The sequence below is a fragment of the Amblyraja radiata genome, chromosome 1, assembly GCF_010909765.2.
Source record: "Amblyraja radiata isolate CabotCenter1 chromosome 1, sAmbRad1.1.pri, whole genome shotgun sequence".
Taxonomy (NCBI): domain Eukaryota; kingdom Metazoa; phylum Chordata; class Chondrichthyes; order Rajiformes; family Rajidae; genus Amblyraja; species Amblyraja radiata.
The window spans coordinates 13,095,233-13,118,270 of record NC_045956.1 but is presented as its reverse complement, the minus strand read 5'-3'; the positions used below and the strand labels follow the sequence as shown (position 1 = coordinate 13,118,270).

The 23,038-nt window shown below is 43.5% G+C and overlaps 1 protein-coding gene across 1 annotated transcript in view; it reads right to left on the bottom strand.

The window, feature by feature from the left end:
• The window catches only part of prmt9 (protein arginine methyltransferase 9), a 50,262-nt gene that overhangs the window by 1,673 nt on the left and 25,551 nt on the right, over positions 1-23,038 (bottom strand). The window contains exons 6-11 of the mRNA XM_033017822.1: positions 16,895-17,001; positions 14,691-14,883; positions 12,129-12,312; positions 8,823-9,537; positions 7,479-7,632; positions 7,273-7,395 (exon numbers count right to left, since the gene is read on the bottom strand). Of these exons, the coding sequence (XP_032873713.1) occupies positions 7,273-7,395; positions 7,479-7,632; positions 8,823-9,537; positions 12,129-12,312; positions 14,691-14,883; positions 16,895-17,001 (1,476 nt within the window). The remainder of the gene's footprint in view (positions 1-7,272; positions 7,396-7,478; positions 7,633-8,822; positions 9,538-12,128; positions 12,313-14,690; positions 14,884-16,894; positions 17,002-23,038) is intronic.

Below are 23,038 nucleotides of genomic sequence, written 5' to 3'. Positions count from 1 at the left end.
AAGACAGTTCTAAGTTTAGGCATGGTCTGTCATTCAGACAGAAGAGCATAGGGATGTCTTAGTTTAGTTTATTATTCTCACATGTACCAAGATGCTGTGGAAAGCTTTCTCTGCATGCTATTCAGTAGAATTATCCTATAGATGAGTATAATCAAGCCATTGTACCAGAGGCGACAGCCTCAGAATAAAGAGATGCAATTTTAGAATGAAAATGAGGAGAATTTGTTTTAGCCAGTGGTTGGTGAATGCAGAATTTATTTCCACAGAAGGCGGCGAAGGCATCTGGTGTTTTTAAAGCAAAGATTGATAGGTTCTTGATTAGTAAGGGTGTCAATGGTTATAGGGAGAAGGCGGGAACATTGAGTTTTGAGGAAAAAATAGATCACCATGATCGAATGGTGGAGTAGACACGATGGGCCAAATGGCCTAATTTTGCTCCTGTGGGTTATGGTCTTATATACAAGTACAAAAGAGAAGTACATACATCAAAGAGAAAAATACCAGAGTTCAGAGCATAATGTTATAGTATTACAGTTACAGAGGGGTAGAAACTGTTCCTGAATCTGGTGGTACATGCTTTCAAGGTGTTGTATCTTCTGTTCGACAGATCAATGCCACTACAGTAGTGTCATCTGCAAACATGTAAACAGAGCTAGAGTAGAATTTGTTCTTCTTGTTGAGGATGGTGAATCTGTGTAATTGTCTACCACAGAGGGTTTGATGCGAGATCATCAGGGGTATTTAAAGAGGAAGAAATGGCCCAGAGATGAGGCTTTGGGCAGAGTAGCCAAATGGCAGAACAGGCTTGAGGGTAATCTACTCCCATATTTATGATGTTTTATGTTCTTATTTTCCATTCATATTCACTGCAAGGAGTATCTTATAGTCAGTGGAGTCCCCGTTTCACTTTAAGTTCAGGGATATTCAATATTCAGGAGGGATAGAGAGAAAGGAAAAGGAGGTGGGGTAGCATTGCTGGTTAGAGACGAGATTAACGCAATGGAAAGGAAGGACATTAGTTTGGAGGATGTGGAATCGGTATGGGTAGAGCTGCGAAACACTAAGGGGCAGAAAATGCTGGTGGGTGTTGTGTACAGGCCACCTAACAGTAGTAGTGAAGTTGGAGATGGTATCAAACAGGAAATTAGAAATGCGTGCAACAAAGGCAAAACAGTTAATATGGGTGACTTCAATCTACATATAGATTGGGTGAATCAAATTGGCAGGGGTGCTGAGGAAGAGGATTTATTGGAATGTATGCGGGATAGTTATCTAAATCAACATGTAGAGGAACCAACGAGAGAGCAGGCTATTTTAGACTGGGTATTGAGTAATGAGGAAGGGTTAGTTAGCAGTCTTGTTGTACGTGCCCCCTTGGGCAAGAGTGACCATAATATGGTTGAGTTCTTCATTAGGATGGAGAGTGACATTGTTAATTCAGAAACAATGGTTCTGAACTTAAAGAAAGGTAACTTTGAGGGTATGAGACGTGAATTGGCCAAGATTGACTGGCAATTAATTCTAAAAGGGTTAACAGTGGATATGCAATGGAAGACATTTAAAGACTGCATGGATGAACTACAAAAATTGTTCATCCCAGTTTGGCAAAAGAATAAATCAGGGAAGGTAGTGCATCCGTGGATAACAAGGGAAATCAGGGATAGTATCAAAGCGAAGGATGATGCGTACAAATTAGCCCGAAAAAGCAGCATACCAGAGGACTGGGAGAAATTCAGAGACCAGCAGAGGAGGACAATGGGCTTAATTAGGAAAGGAAAAATAGATTATGAAAGAAAACTGGCAGGGAACATAAAAACTGACTGCAAAAGTTTTTATAGATATGTGAAAAGAAAGAGATTAGTTAAAACAAATGTAGGTCCCTTGCAGTCAGAAACAGGTGAGTTGATCATGGGGAACAAGGATATGGCGGACCAATTGAATAACTACTTTGGTTCCGTCTTCACTAAGGAAGACATAAATAATCTGCCGGAAACAGCAGGGGACCGCGGGTCAAAGGAGTTGGAGGAATTGAGTGAAATCCAGGTTAGTCGGGACGCTGAGATTGTTCTCAAGATGGCGCCTGCCTGCGGCGACTTTTGCGGAGCTCCGGAAAATAAAAGGCTCAATTACAACTTCCAACAACTTACCTGGATCAGAAAAACGGCAGAAATCGGTGCCGTTTCGGACAACCTGCTGGAGCACATCAAGGCTCTCGCAATTTCGCGATCTCCCGCAGCTGCGGGAACCCTGGACTTTAAACTTTCCCATGCTGGCTGTGGAACTCCCGACCCGACTGTGGATCACAGGTACTGTACCTTGAAACGCCGGGATGTCCCCCAGAGCCGACGGGCTGGATCTCCCAGCAACAACGGAGCTGGAGCTGCCGACTTTGAGGGAACCCCCGTTCGTTACGGAGCTGGAGCTGCCGTCTGTGAGGGAATCCCCGTTCCAGCGCAGGTCCGCAGAAACAGCAGGTACAGCAAGTACAGTACCTGGAAACAAAGGGGAAGCCTCCATTGTGTCCGGAAACGTGGCCGTCGGGCAGGACTTCAGGTCAGAATGAAGCGCAGGGGACTTCGGCCCCCTCTCCCAACTATCCTACTGGCTAATGTACAGTCCCTTGAAAACAAAGTGGAGGACTTAAGGGCAAGACTGCTTTATCAAAGGGAGCTGAGGGAATGCTCTGTGTTCTGTTTCACAGAGACATGGCTCACCCCCAGCTCCCCAGACTCAGCGGTCCAGCCTGAAGGGTTCTCCATCCACCGCATGGACCGTACCCTGGCATCTGGGAAAGGGAGAGGAGGGGGCGTCTGCCTCATGGTCAACTCTGCGTGGTGTTCCGACGTGGCAGTCCTGTCCAACTCCTGCTCTCCACACCTCGAACATCTGGCGGTGAAGTGCCGTCCCTTCTACCTCCCGAGAGAATTCACCTCCGTTATCCTGACCGCGGTCTACATCCCACCCCAGGCAGACGTCCGTCTGGCACTGGAGGAGCTGCACGCCGTGGTCAACAAACACCAGACGTCTTACCCCGAGGCATTTACCACTATTGCTGGGGACTTCAATAAGGCGAACCTCAAGAAATCACTCCCCAACTTCCACCAACATGTCTCCTGCTGCACCAGAGGACCTAACACCCTCGACCACTGCTACACCACCATCAAGAATGCCTATCGTTCTATCCCTCGCCCTCACTTCGGTAAGTCCGACCATACCGCGGTGCTGCTTCTTCCTGCCTACAAGCAGCAATTAAAGAGCGCACCCCCAGAAGTGAGGACAGCACAGAGCTGGTCGGGGGGGGGGGGGGGCAGAAGAACAACTCCAGGACTGTTTGGAGTCTGTAGACTGGGCAATGTTCAAGGACTCGGCAACGGACTTGAACGAATATGCCACAGTCATTACAGACTTCATAAAGAAATGTGTGGAGGACTGCATCCCTACAAAAACCTTCCGAGTGTTTCCCAATCAGAAACCTTGGATGAACTTTAAGATCCGCACTCTCCTGAAGTCCAGACACAGGGCATTCACATCCAAAGATACAGTGGCCTACATGAAGACCAGATACGACCTTGGTAAGGCCATCAAAAAGGCCAAAAGGGACTTCTGCTCCAAACTGGAGGACGAGACAGATGTTCGGCAGCTGTGGCAGGGTCTGAATGCAATCACCTCCTACAAGGCAAAACCAGGAGGCAGCTCGAATGCCGGTGTAACATCACTCCCTGACGAGCTCAATGCGTTTTACGCACGCTTTGACAGGGAGAATACTGATGTGCCTTCCCGATCCCCCATTCGCTGCGATGGCATTTCAGTCTCAGTCACAGAGGCCGATGTCAGGAAATCCTTCAGAGGGGTGAACCCCCGAAAAGCACCTGGACCTGATGGTATACCCGGCCGTGTTCTAAAAACCTGTGCGGACCAACAGGCGGGAGTTTTTACGGACATTTTCAACCTCTCACTTCTGAGGTCTGAGGTCCCCACCTGCTTTAAAAGGGCATCAATTATACCGGTGCCCAAGAAGAGTAAGGTGACGTGCCTCAATGACTATCGACCAGTGGCACTAACGCCGGTGGTGATGAAGTGCTTTGAGTGGTTGATCATGGAGCAAATCAACTCCTACATCGACAAAAACTGGACCCACTGCAGTTCGCATACCGCCACAACAGATCAACGGTGGATGCGATCTCGTTGGCCCTCCACTCCGCACTGGACCACTTGGACAACAAAAACTCATATGTCAGGCTGTTATTCATTGATTACAGCTCGGCATTTAACACAATCATCCCCTCCAAACTGGTTACCAAACTCGCAGAACTGGGTCTCTGCGCATCCCTCTGCAACTGGATCCTCGACTTCCTCGTCCACAGACCACAGTCTGTTCGTATTGGTGGAAATGTGTCAGCCTCAATAACAATCAGCACGGGAGCACCTCAAGGCTGCGTGCTCAACCCCCTGCTGTACTCACTCTATACCCATGACTGCGTAGCAAACCACAATGCGAACTCCATCATCAAGTTCGCTGACGACACCACTATTGTGGGGCGTATCACTGATGGGGATGAGTCAGAGTACAGAAGTGAGATCGAGCAACTGTCCATATGGTGCCAGCGCAATAACCTGGCCCTGAACACCAGCAAAACCAAGGAACTGATTGTGGACTTTGGAAGGAGTAGGAGGGGGACCCACAGCCCCATTTATATCAACGGGTCGATGGTTGAAAGGGTCAAGAACTTCAAATTCCTGGGGGTGCACATCTCTGAAGATCTTTCCTGGTCCGAGAACACTAACGCAATTATCAAAAAAGCTCATCAGCGCCTCTACTTCCTGAGAAGATTACGGAGAGTCGGATTGTCAAGGAAGACGCTCTCTAACTTCTACACGTGCACAGTCGAGAGCATGCTGACCGGTTGCATCGTGGCTTGGTTCGGCAATTTGAGCGCCCTGGAGAGGAAAAGACTACAAAAAGTAGTAAACACTGCCCAGTCCATCATCGGCTCTGACCTTCCTTCCATCGAGGGGATTTATCGCAGTCGCTGCCTCAAAAAGGCTGGCAGTATCATCAAGGACCCACACCATCCTGGCCACACACTCATCTCCCTGCTACCTTCAGGTAGAAGGTACAGGAGCCTGAAGACTGCAACAACCAGGTTCAGGAATAGCTACTTCCCCTCAGCCATCAGGCTATTAAACCTGGCTCGGACAAAACTCTGATTATTAGCAACCACTTTCTGTTATTTGCACTACCAGTTTATTTATTCATGTGTGTATATATTTATATCATGGTATATGGACACATTTATCTGTTTTGTAGTAAATGCCTACTATTTTCTGTGTGCTTAAGCAAAGCAAGAATTTCATTGTCCTATACAGGGACACATGACAATAAACTCACTTGAACTTGAACTTGAACGTGGTGTTGAGTAAATTGAATGGATTAAAGGCCGTTAAATCCCCAGGGCGAGATAGGCTGCATCCCAGAGTACTTAAGGAAGTAGCTCCAGAAATAGTGGATGCATTAGTAATAATCTTTCAAAACTCTTTAGATTCTGGAGTAGTTCCTGAGGATTGGCGGGTAGCAAATGTAACCCCACTTTTTAAGAAGGGAGGGAGAGAGAAAACGGGGAATTACAGACCAGTTAGTCTAACATCGGTAGTGGGGAAACTGCTAGAGTCAGTTATTAAAGATGGGATAGCAGCACATTTGGAAAGTGGTGAAATCATTGGACAAAGTCAGCATAGATTTACGAAAGGTAAATCATGTCTGACGAATCTTATAGAATTTTTCGAGGATGTAACTAGTAGCTTGGATAGGGGAGAACCAGTGGATGTGGTGTATCTGGACTTCCAGAAGGCTTTCGACAAGGTCCCACATAAGAGATTAGTATACAAAGTTAAAGCACACGGCATTGGGGGTTCAGTATTGATGTGGATAGAGAACTGGCTGGCAAACAGGAAGCAAAGAGTAGGAGTAAACGGGTCCTTTTCACAATGGCGGGCAGTGACTAGTGGGGTACCGCAAGGCTCAGTGCTGGACCCCAGCTATTTACAATATATATTTAGTGTTTAGTGTTCAGCCATGAGCGAATGGCGGTGCGGGCTCGACGGACCTGGTGGTCTACTCTCGCACCTACTTTCTATGTTTCTATGTTTCTATATTAATGATCTGGATGAGGGAATTGAAGGCAATATCTCCAAGTTTGCGGATGACACTAAGCTGGGGGGCAGTGTTAGCTGTGAACAGGATGCTAGGAGACTGCAAGGTGACTTGGATAGGCTGGGTGAGTGGGCAAATGTTTGGCAGATGCAGTATAATGTGGATAAATGTGAGGTTATCCATTTTGGTGGCCAAAACAGGAAAGTAGACTATTATCTAAATGGTGGCTGATTAGGAAAAGGGGAGATGCAGCGAGACCTGGGTGTCATGGTACACCAGTTATTGAAAGTAGGCATGCAGGTGCAGCAGGCAGTGAAGAAAGCGAATGGTATGTTAGCTTTCACAGCAAAAGGATTTGAGTATAGGAGCAGGGAGGTTCTACTGCAGTTGTACAGGGTCTTGGTGAGACCACACCTGGAGCATTGCGTACAGTTTTGGTTTCCAAATCTGAGGAAGGACATTATTGCCATAGAGGGAGTGCAGAGAAGGTTCACCAGACTGATTCCTGGGATGTTAGGACTGTCTTATGAAGAAAGACTGGATAGACTTGGTTTATACTCTCTAGAATTTAGGAGATTGAGAGGGGATCTTATAGAAACTTACAAAATTCTTAAGGGGTTGGACAGGCTAGATGCAGGAAGATTGTTCCCGATGTTGGGGAAGTCCAGGACAAGGGGTCACAGCTTAAGGATAAGGGGGAAATCCTTTAAAACCGAGATGAGAAAAACTTTTTTCACACAGAGAGTGGTGAATCTCTGGAACTCTGCCACAGAGGGTAGTTGAGGCCAGTTCATTGGCTATATTTAAGAGGGAGTTAGATGTGGCCCTTGTGGCTAAGGGGATCAGAGGGTATGGAGAGAAGGCAGGTACGGGATACTGAGTTGGATGATCAGCCATGATCATATTGAATGGCGGTGCAGGCTCGAAGGGCCGAATGGCCTACTCCTGCACCTAATTTCTATGTTTCTATGTAAGAGGAAACTATTCCCTGCTAATTACATGTTATTGCGAAAGAGTAGCACTCATTTTGTTATCAGTATATAAAGCTGTAAACAAGTTTAAAACAAAACCTGAATTCAAAGTTGCTACATTAAATAACAACTTTTAGAAGTACACTTTACCTTGATTTCACTGCACACTTCATCAGAGACGAGGCCCAACAGATCCAGCTTTAATAGTTCCACTGGCTCACTGAGTTGAACATAACGTAAAGTGGATAAATGCAAGAATACGTGGATTGGTACCTGTAGGGGGAAAGAGAATAAATTCACTGTAGGAAAAAAACAGAAACGTGCATAATATTCACACCATAATAATAATAAATAACCTTGAATTGGTTGATGAAAGGTGCAATATTGAACCCCAATGTGGGTTCTTTTCCCTGAACAGCACTTTCTTGCTGTAAAGCCTCAGAGTCGATGAGCATTCCATATATTGTTATACACTGAGGCAACAATCTTCCTTCAGGTCGAAGCAAACATCTAAAAAAACAAACATTTAAACAGGCTTAAGATGATTCATGGGTAAACTCACCTCACATATCCCTCTCTGCCAATGTAGATTGGTATCAGCACCAACTTATACTTTACAGGGTCTAAAGAGATGAGCTGATTTAAAAACATGTATTTATACCTTTAATGCCAAAGGACCTAAATACCACCAAATCAAAACAATTGAACTGTTGGAGGAACTCAGTGGGTTCCAATAACGTTATAATTAGTCTTACTCCAGTTTGGTACCTTTCTGCAAGGTGCAGCCTTCTCGGGTTAAACTATCCACATACTGTTTCAAGAAACCCTCTTGGACATACTTTACAAATTCTGCCTCATGTAAGCCTTTTTCAATGAATAAGTCCCAGTCAATGTTGAGAAAGTTAAATCCATGCACTAATGCAACCCTGTTACTTTGGCATCTTTCAGTAATCTGTGTACATATCTATTCTTCTATCTCCCACTTGCTATCGGGGAGCCCATAGTACAATCCCATTAGAGCGCTTGCACCTTTCTTGTTTTAAGCTCCACCCATATCACCTCAGCGGGCAAACTCTCCAATATGTCCTCTCTGTGTGTCTCCCTGATTAGTAGCGTAACTCCTCCAACTCTTTTCCGCATCTATCATGTCTGAAACATAAAAATATCAGACCCCCCCCCCCCCGGGTAGCCCTAGCTTTGCCTCTTTCTTCTGCTCTATACTATGCCAGAATCCTAAAGGGCCAGGCTGTTCCCATCTCTCTATACCTCTTCATATCAATGCTTATAACATGAAGGATCAATCTATGATTCCGCAACTCTTCAACTATTGCAGTTGAGTCAGGGAATCTTAATATGTTTTATGTTATTTGTTTGCTTAGTCTGAATAATTTAGGCCAGAAGTTTTTCCTTTTAGCTTATTGCTAAGTAAATGTAGAAAAAGAACCACGTTTTGTGAATTAAGGGAATTTAAAATACACGCACATTAAGTCAGTAATACCAGTAAACTGTGTAACAGGCCACGGGCCCTATGGTGAATAAAGATGTGGCCTGGAGAATTAAACACATTTCTGCAACAAAATGTTACAGGCCACAATAAACTTGCCTAATGATTTTCTCTCATTTTTATCATTGTTATCATTAATTAAGTTTGTTGTTTCTAGAGGACATGAAGTTTATAGGCAAATGAAAATTAGACATACCTAGCAAGAGCTGCTTTCTCCACTAGGCCTTGACGTACAAGTCCACACGTCTCAATAGAATCGAGAATAATCACACTCCAAAGTTTGCCTGACTGAGGCCTTTGTAATAATGTAGAGTCATCGTCCAGATAATTATGCCAAAACTCGAGCTGATCTTTGGAAATGTTGTTAGATTCTGCTAGAGTGCTTAGTGTAGCTTGCTGCTGTGTTTTCTCCAAGGAACTGAAAACTTTAATGGGTGCCAGCTTAGCAGCAATCAATGGCAACATTGAAAACCCCTCTGATACATCCAACAGGTACAACGTGTCAAAGGTTGGATCTGAAGAATTATGGAAGTTGGTATTTTCACAATTCATATCTCTGTTTCTGTCATCCCCAATCTGTGAGAAATGGGTTCCATTGTCCATTGGCATTAATGACGATAATACACTGCTTAGAGCTGATTTGAAATGATCATTGTAATGAGTATTATTGAGACGGGCTATTTCTGATGATTCAAGCATGCACTGAAGGGTCATTCCAGGGTCACTCGTGGTCTGAAGATTGGCCAAAGCATTACACAGTTCAGCTTCACATGCAAGATGATCACTCGCAGTATTCGTTTCGATTTCTTTCCTGTTTTCCTGGGTCAACACCGCGATACTGTGAAAAACCAGGTAAGAGTTCTTGCAGGAAACATCAACTACTAGAGTATCGCCACATTTCACTGTTTGACCTATAATGCAAAAATAAATGTAAACCTCACGTCATATTCTGCTGTTCTCCTCCTCCTGAATTATGGGCATGCTCAAAAGCAATTATCCGTGTCACTCATTGAAGAATTATTACATTAAGTTTTGTGCAACCAGCTCATAGCAATTGCAAATTATGAGTCAAGAATCAAGTGTTTTATTGCCATATGTCCCAAACAGAACAATTAAATTCTTACTTGCAGCAGCACAACACAATATCTGAAATTAAATCATCACAAAATAGGTTAACAGATGCCCAAGCCTGTGTCTTCCCTAATTTTCACTGCTCTCAAGTCATGTGGGTGGCAGGGGATCAAGCTAAATCCTGACCCTGTTAAATTCACCCCTAGTGAAAAGTGATACTTGGCATGAAATTGTTCTGTTACTAAGGTAAACAAGGCATGCTAAATTTGACGCCTGCAGCAAGGGCTTGAATTATGTGCTAAAATAATAAATATTTAACTTTACATTGTTCACAAAGAAACTGGTGTCCAAATAAAATTCCCGCTGAGCTGGCAAAACTTCACAGATTGTAATTAGATCACACAAAAATAATCTTAGCACTTCAGTTGAGAACAGGAGGAACTGCTCTGGAGGGATACACAGTGGGATTGGAAGAAATCTCAAAACACATACATGACAAAGTACAAAGTTACTGAGAAAAGCACAGTCCCAACCAGTTTCCCTTTGTTGTTAGTGAGTCTATCTTGATGCAATTGAAAGAGAAAGCATGAGGAAAAAGTTTATTTTTGGCATAAAGAAAAGTATCATTCCAATCTAATAACATAAATTAGAATATTTCAGGTGTGTACTGATTATAAAAATGTAAATTAATTAGTGTAAATCACTGTGTATTGAGAAATATATCTCCCCCATTTCTTAGTTTTGTTAAAACCTTCAGCCAAACCAAAGCAGTATCTGTAATATAAATTTCTTGCAATTAAATACCAGGATGACCACCTCATTGCCACGAGATCTTTTGACAATCTCTGTCCGACTCTGTTAAACCCCAAGATAGTGAATTATCAATTCCTCATCAATTCAGAACCTCTCATGTATCCTCAGATTCCCTTCATTCAACCATTGATGCTGGTTGTCAATGTTAGCTTTCTCTACCTTAAGGCTTGAATTGTTGCTTTTTAGTCCTCTCCTTGGAACTTAATTCTTCAACTATGCTTTTGGTCACCTGACCTGACATCTCCTAATAGGGCCTGGTGTACAATGTTATCAATAATTCTCCTGTGACTTTATTATATTTAGGTACAGTCGTAATTCAGACTGTTGTTAACAATATCAAGGATAAATGATTAATACTGTTTTGCTGTATTGCCCAACTAAAATAAAAAAATTGTATTATATTTTATATTTTATTTTACAGATCACTGAGCAGATCATTAGTCTTACAGCACAGACCAAAAGCCACTTGGCCTGATACGCTGGTTATTTGAAAGAGCTGTCCAATTCAGAGCCACACCCCAGACTTTTCCATGACCCTCACATATTAATCTTTACTTTAGTTTGCTAAACACTTTAACTCCCATTCCCACATTGACCTTTCTGTCTTGGGCCTCCTCCACTGTTAGAGTGAAGCTAAATGCAAATTGGAAGAACAGCGCCTCATATTTCACTTGGGCAGCTTACAACCCAGCAGTATGAAAATTGATTTATCTAACCAACTAACCCTTGCTTTCCCTCTCACTCCGACCCTCCCCCACCCTAGTTCTCCGACTAGTTGCACTGTCCTCGTGATTAATTTTACTTTTTATATGCCTCGTTGTCAGCTTCCCCTCAGCTAAAAATGAACTATTCTACATTTCCTTGATCATCGTCTACTTTGATTTGTCGTTTGGACACCTTACATTTTCTTTATACCCTTCCATCTCTCCAGTTTCCATCTCCTCTGACTCTCAATCTGAAGAAGAGTCTCGACCCGAAATGTCACCCATCCGTTCTCTCCAGAGATGCTGCTTGTGCCACTGAGTTTTGTGTTTATTTTTAGTTTTGTTTAGTTTAAAGATAAAGCACGGAAACAGACCCTTCGGCCCGCGCCGACCAGCGACCCCTGCACCCTAACACCATCCTACACACACTATGGACAATTTACAATTATACCAAGCCAATTGACCTATAAACCTGCACGTCTTTGGAACGTGCGAGGAAACAGGAAATCCCAGAGAAAACCGGCGCAGGTCACGGGGAGAAGGTACAAACTCCGTACAGACAGCACCCGTAGTCAGGATCGAACCAGGGTCTCTGGCGCTGTAAGGCAGCAACTCTACCGCTGCGCCACTGTGTCGCCACTCGCAAACTTAGTAGTTGTCCAAATTGTTCTGAAAATTGCCAAGAAATACGATTCCACCACTTTGGCGTCTAAATGAGCAATCATTCTCACGTGTCTTCTAATTCCTTGGCAAGTTATTTTTAATATATGGCTACCAGTTATCAAGAGATTGCCAAAGGAAACTGTTTTTATCAATCTATTGACAGTACTTTTGGAGAAAATAAACACTTAACACTCAAGAATATTTTTCTTTAAAGAATAGTTGCATTTCCACCATCTCTATTCAACACTGACCTAGCACACCCTGTATAGGATACACAGCCTGTTCCCAACAGGTTTCTTCATCAGGGCCAGTGGAGAGACTGGTCTCATCATCTAGCTGCAGAACAAACCAGGCGACAATTGCATCCAACATGCCCTCCTTAATTACTGGCAGACAAAGTCGACAAGGTTTCCTGTCTGTCAGTTCTTCCAAGTCCTAATATGAAGCATAAACATAATGATCATCACAATCAATCAATCAATCAACCTTTATTGTTGATCAATAAAGGTAAATCAATCAACCTTTATTGTCATCTTGCAAGCAACAGTTGTACAGTGCAAAATGAAAAGACGTTTCCCAGGGAATAGCGGAGCATCGCACATGAAATTTAAAACATTTCACACATTATAACACTAAAAACAATCCAGTCCCTGATGGAACAGTATAAATAGTTAAAAGCAGGTAAAACACAACGTTAAAATACAATAAACCAATCATAAAAATGTCCGGGGCAGCTGATTTGAGTGGCCAGTGCCAGTTATTAAAGTGGCCAGTGCCAGTTATTAAAGTGTCCGTGCCAGCCGCAGAATCAAGTGACTGTGAGTACAGAGTGACTGTTTAGCAGCCTCACAGCCTGTGGTAGGAAGCTGTTTAGCAGTCTTGTAGTCCGGGCTTTGATGCTTCGATATCTCTTGCCTGATGGCAGGAGATCCAGGTGTATGTGGAGGGGGTGCAGTTTGTCCTTAGCAATTCTCTGAGCTTTTTCAGACAGCGGCTCTGGAACAGTTCTTGTACCGAGGGTAGGGAGACGCCAATGATCCTCTCTGCTCCCCTCACTACCCGCTGCAGAGCCTTCCTGTCCGAGCAGTTGCAGGTGGAGTACCACGTATTTATGCAGTACGTGAGTACAGACTCCACCGTACCCCTGTAGAAAGTCCTGAGGATGTTGGTGGGGAGTGAGGCCTGTTTTAGTTTCCTCAGGAAGTGCAGTCGCTGATGGGCCCGTTTGACGGTCCCAGTGGTGTTCCTGGACCAGGTGAGGCCGTCTGTAATTTGCACACCGAGGAACTTTATGCTCTCCACTCTCTCCACTGTGGTGCCACTGATGTTGAGGGGTGTATGCTTTGGCTGCGCCCTCCTGAAGTCGACAACCATCTCCTTCGTTTTGTCGACATTTAATTCTAGATTATTTTTGCCGCACCAGTCCACTAGTTGTTTTACTTCCTCCCTGTACATTGATTCGTCATCTCCGCTGATGAGTCCCACCACTGTTGTGTCATCCGCAAATTTCTATGATCTTATTGTCCCTGAATCTGGCAGCACAGTCATGTGTGAGCAATGTGAACAACAGCGGGCTGAGCACACAGCCTTGAGGGGAGCCGGTGCTCAGCGTGATCGAGCCTGAAGTATTCTTGCCAACACGGACTGACTGCGGTCTCTCGGTCTCTCTGTCAGAAAGTCCAAGATGCAGTGACACAGGGGTTGAGACCCAGCTGCTGCAGACTTCATTTCATACTTAGTGCACAATGTTTTCAACAGAATATACACAAGATAACCTTACAGAAGAGTTTTATGTTTAAAGATATTATATAACATGACTTTATCTTCCTATTAACTAAAAAATAATTTAGCTTTTAAAATTGTTCATAAGCTCAATTACTATGTAGTTAAATAATGCAGAAATATATCCTTTAAAAAGTGCTAACATTTCTTGACTTTACCCTTGCAAGGAAATAACAATTGGAATAACTAATACAATTGTTGGATGCAGCACCCCACCAGAAGTAAAACAAAAATCAAACATGCCTCCTGAACTTCTACATTGATCTTTATGCTTGTGGTTTGTTATGATATAATTCCAAATTCTTTATTTTTATCCCTGAACACAGTTGAACACTGGCCAACGTAGGTCAGGTCTACTGGAGGTAAGAGTTGATTCCAATGGTAATGAACTAAAATTTGAAATAAAAAGCTATCAAGGGTGGTGACTTTGAAAGAGCTTTATTGTCACTAATGCTCTTCAGGGAAGGAAACCTTCCCTTGGCCGGGCTGTCCTCTATGTGGGCGACTCTCTGAAATAGCCTAACAATTAAGGATAGACAGCTTCCAGTGAACAAATCCTACAGATATTAGTGTCAATTCACATCCCCTCACTATTATGTAGAGAGCTGTGTTCAAAGGGGGCTGCAATAGACATAGAAAATAGGTGCAGAAGGAGGCCATTCAGCCCTTCGAGCCAGCAATGCTTCAATGCCCACTTCTGACCACAAATCCTTTGCATATACAGCAAATCATGCAATATCGGTAAGTTTATCCTCTAGTGTAAAAAAGACAAAATTTACACGACCTTGATCAAATAATCAGTTTACCTAGAGGACAAATTTATTGTAAAACACATATATTAATACAAAACAGTACCACTGCGCAAGCATTCCCCTGCAGCTAATTCTTTACATCCTCGATTGAATAAAAAAAAGTGCTGCTTTTTTATCAGTATTATGATTATTATGCCTCACTTAAACTAGGACAGAGTCGCAGGCCTACTTTAAGCTCATCGGTATATGTCTTTGGAATTGTGGCAGCTGTGATCATACCTGTAGACTGTTGAAATCAATTGTCATGGCCTGGAAGTGATCAGTCAGAGGCGTGTATCCACCTGGTACTTGCCTCATTCGTTCAGTGGTGTAAGGTTCAGCAGCATCACCATTACAAAGCTTACTATTGACAGGGCTGTACCAGGTGATAGCTTCATTCACCTGTATCCCACCAACATCAGTAACGCAAACCCTGCCAAACAGAATAAGAACGGACTGTGATTAGAGGTTCGCAGATAATGAAGGAATATAGATCATGTGAGGGCATAGAATTATTTTAATTTGGCATCAAGCCTGTGGGCCAAAGGGTCTATTCATGTGCTGTACTGTTCACTAATCTATAACAGACACCACCACAGCAAAGGATTACCATGCAGAAAGAGGGATTTGTTCCAGAATTTGTAGAAATCCATGACCCACAAACTTTCAGGGTGACAACTAGTTACACAGAAGCCCAGCGCAAAACATTCAAAACTATCCATACTTTCAGAAGCATAGAGAGAGGCAAAGATCTGCTGGTTGCTTAATCCATGAGATTTATGCCAAGTCTGCGATCTTGATCTTCCTCTATCAACCAAAGGCTGTGCTGATACACTGAACTGAACCATATATATCATCACTGAAGGAAAAGAGAAGTGGCTACCAAGATAGAAATGGTGCATGTTTTCCAAGGACTCGTAATCATGAACCTTTATCATTAGAGGGCAGTGTGGTGCTTGCACACAGATTGATGTTGGGAGTTTGCATTCCTGACGTTCATTGTAAACTCTATCCGCATGTTGATGTTGTCTTGGAGCTCAGTCACTGACCTGAAGGAAATGCAAATGCAAATGATGCAGGAATATTGAGATTAAGATGTCCTTGGTTCTGAATTGTAGTCATCATGGGCCCAATTAGTTCTAAGAATTAACTTTCTGTGAATCAGTGATGAGTAACTAATTTAGAATCTTTAAATCAAAATCAGAACACATGTGTTGATTGAAGAAATTTTCAATTTTACGGACAGTTGCATCACAATACAAATGATTGCCTGACAGTTTAGTTCTCTGGGTATTTATCCTAAGCTAATTTATTTGAGACATCAAACATATTTGCCACTATAATTCTTAAAATTATGAAAGCTATTTAATACACATATTTTCCTTTAATTAAATCAAACGAGGCATGCATCAAATAACAATGAACACAATTGTACATACTCTAAAGGACAGTCTTAATTCTGGTGGACTGCTTTAACCATAACCATATAACCATATAACAATTACAGCACGGAAACAGGCCATCTCGGCCCTACAAGTCCGTGCCGAACAATTATTTTCCCCTAGTCCCATCTACCTGCACTCAGACCATAACCCTCCATTCCTTTCCCATCCATATACCTATCCAATTTATTTTTAAATGATAAAATCGAACCTGCCTCCACCACTTCCACTGGAAGCTCATTCCACACAGCTCTGAGTAAAGAAGTTCCCCCTCATGTTACCCCTAAACTTCTGTCCCTTAATTCTGAAGTCATTAAATTTCCTGAAATAAAGGTGCTATAATTTATCATTTGAGTAAGATGCTCAAATAACAGCAATTTTCACAATCAATGGCAGTAAGCATTATTGAACGGGTAACCATTTAAGTCTATGTAACAGTTTATATTTCAGGAAGCAACCTGGAATGCCCTTTCAAGGAAATCCAGAAAAAATAGGGTAAAAAATGTTTAAAGTGAGATGAATTTACTTTACGTCATTCTTTCAAACATGGTGTTCATAACCACATTCAGTACTTGCAAAGAACATTTTTATTTATCTTATCTTGACAACAATGCTTGGAGATTAGTCGCTTTAAAAACACTAAAAAGAATTGTTTGACAAGTTAATTTCAAACCCAAGCTAAATTGTTGGGATGAAAGTTAATTTACCCTGGAATTAATCTTATTAAATTAGCAATTCAAAATACAAACCTCTTCTCAGACATGAACTGACAATCATGGTTAATACTCCCAATATATGGCTGGTGAGGAAAACATAAATAGCACCCTGTTTCAGTACAGCAGTAAGAGATGATTTTTGTCAACAAACCGTTGATACTTGAGGAAAATTAAACCATAAATAGAAAAAAAAAATGGTAAAGTATCTGAGAACAACGAAACTACATTATTATTTTGGTCTTGCCTCTAAAGGAGGTGCACTTTCGAATACTCTCCAGATACTAACCTGTGATGTCTGCGGATATCTTTACATTCCACTGCCATGCCAAATACAACAGCGTGCAATGGGATAACACAACCAAATCCCTCTGTTGGACCTTCATGTCCCACTGGCTGCAAAACAAAACATAAAATTCCAAAAGGAAATTAGAGTGGTGATAGAGTTGTGCCTACAAATTTGGCTTTCCAAAAAAAAATGATTATTAGGCAGTTAAATAAAAATAAATGGAAATTATACATTGATATAGCCCCTTTCACTTGTCTTTCAGTGCTGCCCAAAGCTTTTTACAGCTCAAGAAATACCATTGAAATGCATTATAAATCCCAGAGAATTAATAAATTAGAACAATGAAAATAATTTCAAAACTATTCCTTGGGATGGAAAGTGGATCTTCTCTGCTGAAGATTATTCAAGATTATTTAATGACCACACAGTCAAGCTGGTGGAATTCATGTTCAGTACAGGATTTTACACAATAAGCTGATTCCAGTCATGCGGACATAGTTTGTGGTACAGAAGAACACAGTAAGCAAAACATAACATAACATAAAACACAGACAACATACAGTATACAGTACAGTACATGCACGGGGTGGCTTTGTGATATTATCATAGAGTGTTCAGAGTTCGAATTGCACATGGGTAGAAACTGTTTTTGAATCGTGATGTTTTGGCAGGCAGTGAGCTGTAGCGCCTCCCTGAGGGCAGCAGGTGGAAGATGTGGTGAGCTGGGTGGGAGGGATCAGAAATGATTTTCTTCACCCTTGACACGGACCGTTTGAGATTGAGTGATTCTATTGATGGGAGGGGGGTGCTGATGATTTTGAATGCTTTGTTGACAATGCGCTGTAGTTTATTACGGGAGTGAGTGTCCAAACTGCTGTACCAAACTGTTATTGATGAAGTGAGCATGCTTTGGATGATGGCTGTGTAAAATCGGATTAGGAGATGTTTCCTCACTCTGAACTTCTTGAGCTGGCGGAGAAAGAAGAGTCTTTGGTTGGCTTTTTTATAAATGTGGTCTGAGTTGGTTTTCCATTTGAGGTTATTGCTTATGTGAGTGCCAAGAAATTTGAATGAGTCAGTGGTGGATATGGGTTCACTGGAGATGAGTTGGGGGGTCTTGGGTTGTGCCTTTCGTCTGAGGTCGATGATAAGTTCATGGGTTTTTGATGTGTTGAGTAGGAGGTTATTGTCTGTGCACCAAGTGACTGCTTTGTGTGTTTGAGTGCGGTATTCTGTCTCGTTGTTGTTAGAGATGAGACATATGATGGTTGTGTCGTCTGCGTATTTATATATTTTGACTGAACTATACTGGGATGTGTTGATTTGTATAGAGTGAGAATAACCAGGGTGACAAGACGCAGCCCTGAGGGGCTCCTGTACTGAGGTGCAGAGGGTGAGATATGGTGTTGTGTATCTTCACCCTTTGTTGTCTGTTCCAAAGGAAGCTATGGATCCAGTGACAGATGCAGGGGTCAATGTTCATGTCCGGTAATTTATGGAAGAGTTTGACCGGGTTGATGGAGTTGAATGCAGAACTGAAGTCCATGAACAGGATGCGGGCGTAAGTGTTGGCGGTTTCCAGGTGTTGCAGAGTGTGATGGATGGCCAAGTTGACTGTGTCTTCTACTGACCTGTTGGTTCTATATGCGAATTGATATGGGTCCATGATGGAGGAAGTGCTGGTTTTGAGGTGAGTGAGAATGATGCGCTCAAATGACTTCATGGCCACGGATGTGAGGGCAATCGGTCTGTAGTCATTGAGGCAGGATGTTGTGTTAGACTTGGGCACAGGAATGATGGTGGATTGTTTGAAGCACTGGGGCACTGAACATTGGCAGAGGGAGGTGTTGAAGATGTAGGTGAAGACAGGGGCCAGTTCTGCAGCACAATGATGGAGCACTGCTGGGCTGATGTTGTCTGGGCCTGCTGATTTATTTTTCTTCTGTCTCCTGAAGGTAGTCCTCACCTCGGCCTCCTGGATGTGGAATGGAGGGGGAGGAAGAGGAGAGGGGGACGATGGTGGAGAGACTGGAGACTGTTCAAACCTGCCATAGAAAATGTTCAGTTTATCTGGGAGTTGATGATCATTATCAGGGATGGGGGTGGATTTCTTTTTGTAGTTGGAGATTTCCTGAAGTTTTTTCCAGACAGTTCTTGTGTTATTGGTTGAGATTTTTTGTTCTATTTTGGTGGCATAATTGTATTTGGCTTTCCTTATTGTAGACCTTAATTTATATTTTGCAGCCATATAGTCCTGCTTATTTCCAGTTTTATATGCAGCATTTTTCTCAGTTCTTAATTGTTGAATTTCTTTTGTGAACCAGGCCTTATTGTTGTATTATTTAACCGTTCTTAAAGGGATACAGAGTTGCTCGCAGAATTGGACATATGACGTCACTGTGTCCGTGTAGTCGTGGAGGTCACCAGCTGCGCGGAAGACTTCCCAATCAGTGCATGTGAAGCAGCCTTGCAGCTTTTCGATGGCGTCTGTAGACCACGACCTGACAGATTTGGGCGAAGTTTTTGAGGATTTTATTTTTTGCTTATACTTTGGGATAAGCAGCAGCATCGCATGGTCTGACTTGCCCAACGGAGCTCCTACAAAGGCACGGTAAGCCTCCTTAAACGGAGTATAGCAGTGATCGAGCGTGTTGTAACTTAAACATGTCTTATCCATTCAATGCACGCTACGAATCACAGCTGTGGAGACACTGGTATCGTTGTCTCGTTGTAGGACATTGATCATTCTTTTAATCTGGATTTTTAATTCATGTATTGTGGTTTTTTTTTAATATATAATTTATGATGCTTTTATAAGTGGCGGCGCGGCTCTGGCTGCAGCGGCTCTCCGGCAGTCCTGTTTGTTTTGTGTTTTTTGGGTTGTTTATTTTCGTTTTGGTTAGTCTAGTTTTGGTTTTTAGTTTGTGTTTTGGGGGGGGGGGGGGGTTGAAACGGAGCTTGCTGTCTCTCCCTGCGGGGGAATGCGACTTTTTTGTCGTATTCCCCTTCTCTGCCTCCGTCTGCGCTGAGGCCTAATGGCGGAGCTGGCGACCTCGAGGCTCAGGAGGCAGAGCCCGCCAGGACTCGCACTGAGCTCGCTCCCGTGAGGACGGCCCGGCTCGGGGCTGGAACAGGGCTTTCGTGAGGGGCTGTGACGCTACCGTGAGGACGGCCGGCCCGAGGAAGGAACGGTGCTCCCGTCGGAGTAGCCGAGCTCGGGGAGGTACGGCGTTCCCAGCCCGATGGAGGAGCGGTGCCCGGTCGGGGCGTTCCCAGCCTGAGGGAGGAGCGGCGCCCGGTCGGGGCGGCCCAGCCTGAGGGAGGAGCGGCGCCCAGTCGGGGCGGCCCAGCCTGAGGGAGGAGCGGTGCCCGGTCGGGGCGGCCCAGCCTGAGGGAGGAGCGGTGCCCGGTCGGGGCGGCCTGGATCGAGGGAGGAGCGGCGACCTGGCGCGAGGCTGAGACGGTGGCAGTACTCACGTGAGGGCGATCCGGCTCGGGGCTGGAACGATGCTCCGGGGGCTGGGACGGCAGTTCTGGTGGCGGTGGCCTGAGACCGGGGGTTCGGCCGCGGGCCAGCGGCTGCGTCAGCAGGTCTGGTGAGCGGCAGCTTCGACTACCCCGGGCCGCGGTGTTTGAGCCGCGAGGACAGGTTTTAACATCGCCCGGGGGGTATCGCCTCAGCGCAGAAGGAGAAGAGGAGGGAAGAGACTGCAGCCCTAAGACTTTTGCCTCCATCACAGTGAGGGGATGTTGGGTGGACTCACTGTGGTGGATGTTAATATGCGTTTATTGTTGTTTTTTATTGTATTGTATTATATGTATGACTGCTTAAATTTCGTTCAGACTTCGGTCTGGATGACAAATAAAAGGCTATTCTATTCTATTCTATTCTAAGTGATATACTAAGGTTTTATATGTACTTGATGATATTTTTTAATATACAATGCATTTTTATGTAATGTTGCCCCTTGTCTGGACCTCGAGTCCGTAATAAAGTTTATTATTATTATTATAATTATTAATGCAAGTCAACAGTATAATTTTGTATAAATTATCACAGATTAGCAGCAGGAAATGGGAAAAAAATATAAACAATCTGCTTGGATTGTAGTTGAAGGACTTGATGACAAAATATCCATTTTCCTCCCAATATTTCCTTTATTTAGATAAGGAAAGTGTCCTTTATCCAGCACACGTAGCCCCACAGCTTGAGAAAGACATAAAAATTCCATCCCACTCGGAAAATTCACTGAGTAAATCCAAACATTCAGTAAAACAATTTGCCTCATTGGCAAATCTCAACTTTAAAAACACTAACATATGCAAGACTAAAAAAAGTTAAGTCCATTAACTCTCATTTCATGCCAGATAAAATCATGACACTTTTGTTTGCAATTCACTTAATATGCAGCTGAGCATCGGTTGCACACCTCATCACGAACGGTGTCTGCACTTTACTTGCTGGGCCAGCATAAACTGGAACCTTATGCCCCTGTCCCACTTAAGAAACCTGAACGGAAACCTCTGGAGACTTTGCGCCCCACCCAAGGTTTCCGTGCGGTTCCCGGAGGTTTTTGTCAGTCTCCCTACCTGCTTCCATTACCTGCAACCTCCGGTAACCACCTGCAACCTCCAGGAACCGCACGGAAACCTTGGGTGGGGCGCAAAGTCTCCAGAGGTTTCCGTTCAGGTTTCCTAAGTGGGATGGGCATAAGAGTGCAAACTTTAATGAACACAGACAATGCAGTTGACAGTGCATGACACTACATTATTGCATTTTTGTCTTTTTGAAAGGACACTTTGAAGAGAATTAGAGGACAACTTTAAAATTCATGACAGTATGTCAAACACCTTCCACAGATTGTGCTGAAACTCTGGTGCTTTTCTACCAGATAACTTCTGAGATACTTTTTCTATGGATGTCTCAGTGGTGGCACAACTGGTGGCACTCCAGTAACAATCTTTGGTACAGCAGGGACATCAATGCTTCAGCACATTTCAGAACCCACGTGTGTTCAGAATAGAAAAACAGAAAATAAGCATTAAAAATATTTAGGTTTTCAGTAAAATTACATCACCAGAGCCCTTTCTGTTTCATTATTTTAAATGTGGGATTTGATGTTCTTATGCCCCTGTTCCACTTAGGAAACCTGAACGGAAACCAAGGTTTCCGTGCGGTTCCCGGAGGTTTTTGTCAGTCTCCCTACCTGCTTCCACTACCTGCAACCTCCGGCAACCACCTGCAACCTCCGGGAACCGCATGGAAACCTAGTTGTGTGGCAACCTCTCCTGCATAGACGCATCGTGGCTGCTGATAAACTGTGTCTTTTTGTTCTTAATCCACAGAGATGTCCTTGTTGAGCCTCAAGAAGCACAAGGGGCATCAGTTTCAGACAGATGTCTAAGTCAAAAGGAGAGAGTAGAGTGGAATTCCCTGCTGTGGGGTACATGAGTGCATTGCCTGAAAGGTTGTGGGGCCGGGGCGGTAGAAGGTGACTCGATATCTTCCTTTGAGGGGACTGGTTAGACAAATAGTCTAATAATCTGCTGGCATTCTGACCATTCCACTCTCCACACCCAGAACTGATCCAATTCCTTCACACAGGTATCTGGTCCCCATGAAAAAACTAAACAGAAAATAACTGTAAACTGATACAGCAGCAAAGGTTGTAAAGGCATCCACTGAAGATCAAGACAAAGTGGGTGTATGAAACATTACTAAGCACAACTGGCAGAATGCCTAACACACTGGTGCCGGGAAGAGACACCAGATGGTTTCTTCCAATGGGTCAGATTCTACACATGAATCCTTTCTACACAAGGGATCCTTTCATTGTCCACTTTTGGATGTTTGGTGATCTGCGTGGTGGTTACAATGTTGAGTAATACAATATTAATGGTATTGTATAATGGTATTGAAATATTGGCACTATTGCCAATATTAATGGTGGCAATAGTGGATAGTCACAAGTTATATGTACTGTATGAGAGAGAGAGAGAGACTAAAGAGAACTAAGGATTTTGAAGTCTGTTGGCTTACAGTTTACATTGTCTTGCAAGATCATGAAACCTCTGGCATAGCTCCATTGTACGAAGATCCTCATTCCTGGAGACTAATGCTGCTGCATTTTGCTTCTCTCTTCA